Here is an 8,624-nt window from a genome sequence, read left to right as displayed (position 1 = left end):
AATGCCAGGTGCCGCTCGAGAACGTTCCAAGACCGACTCCACGCTGACGTTTCTTCTTCCCCTGGACCCTCCCCGGGGACAATCGCAGCTCCTGGGCCACGATGGTAAAGGCGGCCTATTACACAGCCTCACAGGGCCGATGCCCTGACGCTGTCTTTGTGTTGTTTCCTACACTTTACTGAAGTCCAAACCATTATTTTTGCCAAAAGAACCTCAGAACCTGAGCTCGAGGCACTGACGTTTCCCTGAGCACCGTCGTCCACCCCCTTCGCTTTGTGCTCCTGCTGACGGTGTTCCCGGCCTGGCTCTCCCGGGCAGTTACCGTCACCAAAGCCAAGTTCACGCCCACGGCTGCGAACATTTCCCACAGTAACAGCACAGCCGGGCGCACGGGCCGCACGAGGCTGTTTTCAATGCGAAACGTACCTTTTGACCTCCTGGGGCTTCCACTGTGTGATGCTCCTTCAGTTTCTGCTCTTGCTCCAGAATGTCCTTCAGGTGTTCGTTCACCTTAAACACAGAAGCACCGGCGTGAAGGTCCGTCCCCCGTAGAACAGGAGGAGCATGCGCCCCACACTCCTGTGGCCAGACCCGTGTGTCCCACGGCAGCCCCACTCACAGAACATTCCTTTCCCAACCGGAGGCAGCGCCGGACAGGGGCTGCATCCGCGCACGAGGGTGAGCTCACTGACTCACTGGATGCTGCCGGACACCCGGGCGGGCGGGGCGGGCGAGCTGGGGACAGGGCACAGGAGCCTCAGCTTTAAGGCTCAGGAGCAATAACACTTCTGTTTCGTCAACATTTTACACTCTCTCCCGGCCGGCGTGGCTCCGTGGTGGGGCGCTGACCTACAAACCAGGAGGTCACCTTTTCGACTCCCGGTCAGGGCACAGGCCCGGGTTGGGGGCTGATCCCCAATGTGGGGCGTGCAGGAGGCAGCTGATCCATGACTCTCTCTCATCACTGATGTTTCTTCTCCCTCTCCCTTCCTCTTTGAAAAAACAAAAAAAAGAAGAAAAAGACATTAAAAAAAAGGGGGAGGGGTGTGGGAACTTTTAACCAGATTGCCCAACCTGAGCTTTCGCTTTGACTTCAAACAGAAAGGGTAATGGAGTGTGTGTCTGCTCAGGCGACGTCAGCAAGACCACAGACGGCAGCTGGGGAACAGCAGGAACGTGTCCCTCACGGCTGGAGGCTGGAGGCTGGAGGCCAAGGTCTCGCGGGGGCGGGTATGGTGTCTGGTGAGAGCCAGCGTCTGGCCATTTTCTCCGGGACCTCACATGCCCAGGAGGCAGGGAGCTCTGGGGTCACCTCCCCACGCCTCACCTCCTGACACCACACAGATCTGGGGCACACACCCTCCGTTGCAGCAGAGCGGCAGCGTCTGAATGAGGACCCGCCTTCCTGCCATGGGAGTGTCGCGGCCCCGCGAGTGCACCCACCTTATTTATCCAGTACATGACGGCGTCCTCGATGTCGTAGGGCAGGTCGGTGGCCTGAAAGAAGGCGGAGTACCGCTGGGCGCACGCGATGACCTTCTCCACGCTGACCATCTCCGCCGTGTAGGCCATCATCAGGGTGTCTATCATCGCCAGGTGGGCGCTCTGAAACGGAGGCGGGGACGCAGCTGAGCCACCCGCGTTCTGGCTGACTTTCTGAAACGCGGGTGCCGCCTCCTAAGGAGCAGGCGCAGAAGGGAGGCCACGGGAGGCGGGACTCTGAGGAAGCACACAGGGCACACGCGGGCGGGGAGGGGCGGACGCAGACAGCACGTGGTCAGCTCCTGGCGAGGCCCCGGCTTCGGGACACCGTCTTTACCCCGAGGCGGCCCTGCTCCTGTCTGTGATCACGTCGTAACTGCTACTCAGCAATGCGATGTACAGGCTGCAGCGTCACCTCCACTGCTCCTGGCTCACGCATGACATCCACGCACAACTCTGTAGAGCCCTCCTCTAAAGCGGCGGCCACCACCTGGTGGTCTGCGGACCTCTGTCCCGTCTCCCCTCCCGCCTCCGTCGGGCACATTCCAGTCCAGCCCTCCACACGCCTCCCACCTGAAGGCAAGGCCTCCACTTGAACCTCCTGCTCCAGCTCCGCCCCCTGCTCATCCACGCAGGACTCCGTCTCCCCTGTGGCCTCCTGCTGTTGTTTTATGTTTTTACATACATAGTGGCCGTATACTTACCATTACACTTTTGCTACCAGCACACAACTAGCCTCCCAAACTGGAGGCAGCATACAGAAATAAAAGATCCCCAAATTACGGTAATTTATTTTTAATTTTTAATTTTTTTAAAAAACAATTGTTTTTATTGATTTCAGAGAGGAAGGGAGAGGGAGAGATAGAAACATCAATGATGAGAGAGCAGCATTGATCGGCTGCTCCTGCACGCCCCCCACTGGGGATCGAGCCCGCCACCCAGGCCTGTGACCTCGAATGAAACTGGAACCAAGACCCTTCAATCCACCGGGTGGTGTGCTATCCACTGAGCAACACCGGCCAGGGCCAAGTTAGGTCGTGCAGAGTGGAAGGCGGGCGTCCACCCGTCCAGCACCGAGCACTACCCCACACGCTTCCTACAAAGCAGGACAAGAGGCCTGACGCTCATCGCCCTGTCGCTAAACCCACACAGCAGGGTCCTCAGGGGCAGCGCTCTCACTAGGACTCTGACCTGCTCACCGAGATTTCAGAAAAATAGTGACACAGTCAATCACACGTCCACAGCGACTGGAAGCCTTTAAATCTAATGGTGACAAAACTGAAGGCAGCACACGGGAGCCTGCGAAGGGCTGCGGGCAGGGTCACCGGTACATCCCTGCCGCGTCCCTGCGGCCAGGGAGAGATGCGCCCCCAGCCGTCAGCAGGGGCAGCGCGAGAAACGGCAGCCCTGCGTCAGCGTCTCCACCCACACACCCACACCCACACACTCACACACGTTCTGACTTACACACTCACACACACACACACACAGCCACTCACACCCACTCCCCACACTCCCACTCACCCACACTCACCCCCCACACACCAATACACACCCACTCACACACATACACTCCCCACACATTCTGACACACACACACACTCACACACCAATACACACCACTCGCACACTCCCCCCACCCACAAACTCCCACACCCACACTCACCCACCCCACACACTTTGACTCACACACACACACACACACTCTGACACACATACACTCAGTCACACACACACACACACACTCACACACACACACTCTGACACACATACACTCACAGTCACACACACACACTGACACACACACACACACACACACTCTGACACATACACTCAGTCACACACACACACACACACTCACACACACACACTCTGACACACATACACTCACAGTCACACACACACACTGACACACACACACACACACACACTCTGACACATACACTCAGTCACACACACACACACACACTCACACACACACACTCTGACACACATACACTCAGTCACACACACACACACTGACACACACACACTCTGACACACACACCCTGACACACGCATTCACACACACACTCTGACACACACACTGACACACACACACACTCTGATGCACACACACACACTCTGACACACACACACACACACACACTGCGCTAGGAAACAACGTGGAAAATACAGGTGCTTCACCTGCTTGAGCGATAACGGCTACGTTGCCATCGGTGTGCGTGGGCAGCGGCTCAGCAGACACGGACCCCCAGCCGTGGGGACCTGGGACCGTGCACTCGGCCTGCAGACCGCGGACACGCACAGTGGGGGCAGCACCTGGCAGGGGCCCTCCAGAGGGGACGTCAGACGGGAACTGCTCCCGTGCTGCAAGCTGCTCGCAGGTGACGTGCCCGCAGAGCAGGCCCCCAAACTCAGTGAGCACGGGAACCTGCAGCCACCTCGGAGCTGAAACCCTTCCCCACCGTCCTGACAACTCAGCTGCCCCTGTAAGCAAATGACCCGCTGGCTCTTCCATTACCTCCTCCCTTAAAAGTAATACAATGGGTTCGTAAGAAGAAGAAAAAGGCAGAAAGCAAAGTAGGTCACAACCTCATTTAGTGCCAGATGGTGAACTGATTTGGCCCATCCTGCTTCAAGCTCATAATTTCTTGCTTTTTCCTTTAACTTCGTACATTTCTTCCTCTGTCCTCCTACAAACATCTCCCCTGCCTCCGAGTGAGGCCGTCTCATGGAGGAGCGTGACTTCCTCAAACGTGTGGCCGTTTTCCTCCCAACACCATTTCGATGACGCCCAGCGTTCTGTAAACCAAGCTAAAGGGGCGGCAGCCTGGCTGTAGCTCAGTGGTCGACCTATGAACCAGGAGCTCAGGGTTCGATTCCCCGTCAGGGCACAGGCCCGGGTTGCAGGCTCCATCCCCAGTGTGGGCGTGCAGGAGGCAGCCGGTCCATGATTCTCTCTCATCGTTGATGTTTCTCTCTCTCTCCCTCTCCCTTCCTCTGAAATCAATGAAAATACCTATTAAAGGGGACAGCACTCTCTGACCTGAACACGGGCCTTGTCTCAGGGACTGCGGGGTCCTGCCTGCTTGGCCCAGGCCAGCTGTGTCCTTCCCGCGTGTTTCCACGGAAGAACTCACGCTTAGTAACTACACTGACACGTGTGACAGGCAGAGACGCGTCAGGAGGTCACTCGGGCACGCGCACGGACACTGACACATTCACACGCGAGCCGCCCCCCGGCCCGGCCCCGCGGAGCTCACCATCCAGATGGGCTTCCTCTGCAGGTCCCGCTCGGTCACCAGCCGCTCCTGGTCGGTGACGTAGAGCCCCTTCTGCGCCAAGGCCTGCACCACGGCGTCGTGGCCCACCAGCGGCTTGGCGGCGTCGCTCTTGAGGATGAGGCTGCCCGCCCGGCAGTACAGCTCGGCCGACAGCAGCAGGTGCACGACGGCCGGCTTGATGTGCTCCTGGTCGTACTGGTCCGTGTAGAACGGCTCTCGGAGCTCCTCTGGCACATTTTCTAGGCAGGGGCAGAGGGAAGCGCTTACAGGGTTTCCGTAAAGGAACAATGTGCCCAGTAATGACTGTGCCATCGACACTAAGGTTCCTCCTAAAATGACAGCGGCCATTCCTAAACCGAACAGACCTGGAGAGCACCTGAAATGGAGAGAAATCTGCCACAGACACCATTCCGAGTGTGTCCTAACGGGGACCACAGTGCCAGCAGGGGAAGGCTCTGGTCTAGTGGCTCCAGGGAAAGTCTCCCACACGCACACGCAAATACAGTGAGCCACACACACATACACACTGAGCTACACACAGACGCACATACCCAAGGTGCCAGATGCACACACACGGGGAGCCACACTCACACGCAATACAGTGAGCCACACGCGCGCACACAGTGAACCGCACGCGTGCGCACACATACACGGTGAGCCGGAAGACTGCACAGGACTTCAGTGACTTCCCTCCCATGTACGCAGTCAACCGGGAGATGCAGGCACAGCTCACACAGGGGACTGAGGCCTCACCCGAGAAGCCTCAAACCCCTGCACAGCTCGCCTGGGAATCTCCACCTGCCCACGGCCACGCCCATCCTACCCACTGACCCACTCAGCGGGCACAGAGGGCAGCTTCCACACCACACAGACAGGACACACTGTTTTCTTGCCGTCTCTACTCTGTCGCTGCTCCCCCCGCCCCCAACTGGCCCCATGCTTTATAGCAAAGCCAGGACGAGAGCCAGGGCTGTCCCCACAGGGACCGGCGGGCATCCGGGCTCGAGGTCGCGGCCCGCCCTCTCCGGGAGGGTGAGGGTCCTGAACGGGCAGCTCGAACGTCAGGTCAGTGACGCACAGAACGAATCGAGGCCTTTCCATGACAGCTGACGAGGGACCGTGAGTGTCGAAGGAGAGCCACACGGTGAGCGATGCTCGGGCAGTCCCCTGGGAGTCAGGACTGGCAGCGGGCAATCAGAGCCGCAGCTCACAGCGGCGAGGTCGCGAAGGGAGAGGCCGTGGGCAGGGGATGCAGCGTGCACACCCGGGTGGAAAGATCCACCGCAGCTGGGGACCATGCAGGACTCTGGAAGGAGGTCAAGAGTAGCTGGAGCAATCTGGGATGTGGGGGAGATCTAAAAATATCCTCCCATTTAATAATTGAAAGCACTCTCCTCCCCACAGCTGCATTAACCAGCGGCGAGCCGGCTGCCGGGCAGGGCACACCAGCTCACTGGGAACCACAGAAGGCGTGTGTGCGTGGGGACTCGCCTAACCCAGCACCCCAGGAGCTGAGGGGCCCCCTAACCCAGCACCCCAGGAGCTGAGGGACCTGCCTAACCCAGCACCCCAGGAGCTGAGGGACCTGCCTAACCCAGCACCCCAGGAGCTGAGGGGCCCCCTAATGCAGCACCCCAGGAGCTGAGGGGCCCCCTAACCCAGCACCCCAGGAGCTGAGGGACCTGCCTAACCCAGCACCCCAGGAGCTGAGGGGCCCCCTAAAAGACTGCTCGTTAGCAGGGTCACGAACTTCCCCCTCGCCTGTCACCCCTGTGCATTCACCCAGTTAGTGGCTGCTTTCCCATCCTGTGCCCACACCTGACCGTTTCCGAGGGCCCGTCTACCAATCCCCCTCCCACCCCAGGTACAAGGTGAGCTTCAAGCCTCCCACAGCCAGGGGAGCCAAGGGCCCACAGCGTAAACACGGCAGAAAGAGACCATTCCACCCCAAAGAACAGGTCCCTTTACATATATACACTTTTTTTTTTTACTGATCTCAGAGAGGAAGGGAGAGGGAGAGAGAGACATCCATGATGAGAGAGAATCACTCATCGGCTGTCTCCTGCACCCCCACCCTGGGGATGGAGCCCGCAACCCAACATGTGCCCTGACTGGGAACTGAACTGTGATCTCCTGGTTCACAGGTCGATGCTCAACCACTGGGCCACCCGGCCGGGCCCAAACAGGTCGCTTTAACACCAGGTCCTTCACGAACTATATGCTTCAGAGGCAACTGGGGAAACATCTCATTTCTACCAACAGTGCAGGCTCCGTTTCTTAAGAACAGTTTGGACTTGTGTCACATTTTGAAACCAATGAACCGAAACGGCACGTTAGGAGATAAACAGGCGTCGGCGATAAGAGGTTTCGCCCTCTCCCCAGCGTGCGGCCCAGATAAGAGGGACTCGGGGAGCGGCGTGTGAAGCTCTCTGAGGCTGCCAGGGGCGCGGGCGGGTGTTCCTTGTGCACCAGCCTCAGCACACCCCCCCCACGGGGTCATCACACTTCCCAGATCTGAGCCTGGAAGCCGCCATCACCTGAAGGGCCTGAGGGACGGGGACGGGGAGTGCTGCTCAAGGCGATTGCCATCGTTTCCCATGAAGCTGGCGAGCTGCCCGCTGCCTCCATGTGCCAGGGCACGCGAGGTTCCTGAGAGGTGAAGGCTCCCGGCCACTCACCTCGGCCACATATCACCTCCAAAGCCACACCTCAGGCCTCTTCGCCCACATTCCCTGCCATGGAGGTGGCACCAGCCGTGGGAACGATGGGGGCACTGGACTTAAAGAGACGAGTCCTGACTTGGCCGGTGTGGCTCAGTGGATAGAGCGTCGGCCTGTGGACTGGAGGGTCGACTGGTTCGATTCCGGTCAAGGGCACGTGCCCAGGTTGTGGGCTTGATCCCCAGTAGGGAGCGTGCAAGAGGCAGCTGATCCACGATTTTCTCTCATCATTGATGCTTCTCTCCCTCCCTCCTTCTCTGAAATCATTTTTTTTAAAAAAAAGATGAGTCTTTGTTCACCCACGTCCTTGGTAGGGGGTCTGAGTCCCCAGCTCCACAGATGTGCCTGCGACCCGCCTCGACTCCAGCGCCCTCCCCCTGCCTGGGCCCGAGGCCGCGCCTTCTGCTGCTACAGCGCCAGCTCTCCCCTCCGTGCCCAGGTTGTGGGCTTGATCCCCAATAGGGAGCGTGCAGGAGGCAGCTGATCCACGATTCTCTCTCATCATTGATGCTTCTCTCCCTCCCTCCCTCTCTGAAATCATTTAAAAAAAAAAAAAGATGAGTCTTTGTTCACCCACGTCCTTGGTAGGGGGTCTGAGTCCCCAGCTCCACAGATGTGCCTGCGACCCCCCTCGACTCCAGCGCCCACCCCTGCCTGGGCCCAACGCCGCGTCTGCTGCTGCTACAGCGCCAGCTCTCCCCTCTGCGTGCACACAGGCCGCCCCTTCAGCCCTGCTCCTCCTCCAACCTTCACGCGGGGGCTCTTTCCACGCAGACTCATGAGTGTCACCTCCTCAGGCACGGCCCTGACCCCCGGGGCCACTCATTCTCTACCGGACAGTTACTCCCTACAACACCGAGGGGCCTCAGGACAGCAGACGTCTCTGTCCAGTGTCCTGGCGCCACCGCGGCCCCCGGACAGTCACCCAGGGCGGCGTCTTCAGAGCAGATGCCAGGGAAGAGTTCACTCCCTCCTTCCCCATCACATGCGGGCGGGCGAGGTGCTGGGCCGCATTCCTCAGCTCACAGTCCGCCCTCTCCCGTGACACACCTCCCGCCCTCTCATCTCTTCACAGGGAGCCTCAACTCCACCCGGGAGCGGGCTTCTCCCTGACAAGGGGTCACACAGAGGAGGG

General features: G+C 59.2%; 1 protein-coding gene across 1 annotated transcript in view; it reads right to left on the bottom strand.

Annotated features, from left to right (window-relative positions):
- The window catches only part of CAMSAP2 (calmodulin regulated spectrin associated protein family member 2), a 29,877-nt gene extending 24,766 nt beyond the window's left edge, over positions 1-5,111 (bottom strand). Inside the window, 3 exon segments of the mRNA XM_015568448.1 lie at positions 427-510; positions 1,444-1,605; positions 4,749-5,111. Coding sequence (XP_015423934.1) covers positions 427-510; positions 1,444-1,605; positions 4,749-5,081 — 579 coding nt within the window. The 5' untranslated portion in view covers positions 5,082-5,111.
- Between the last annotated feature and the right edge of the window lie 3,513 nt (positions 5,112-8,624).

Source organism: Myotis davidii, unplaced genomic scaffold (genome assembly GCF_000327345.1).
Source record: "Myotis davidii unplaced genomic scaffold, ASM32734v1 scaffold685, whole genome shotgun sequence".
NCBI lineage: Eukaryota > Metazoa > Chordata > Mammalia > Chiroptera > Vespertilionidae > Myotis > Myotis davidii.
This window is presented reverse-complemented; position numbering and strand designations above follow the sequence as displayed.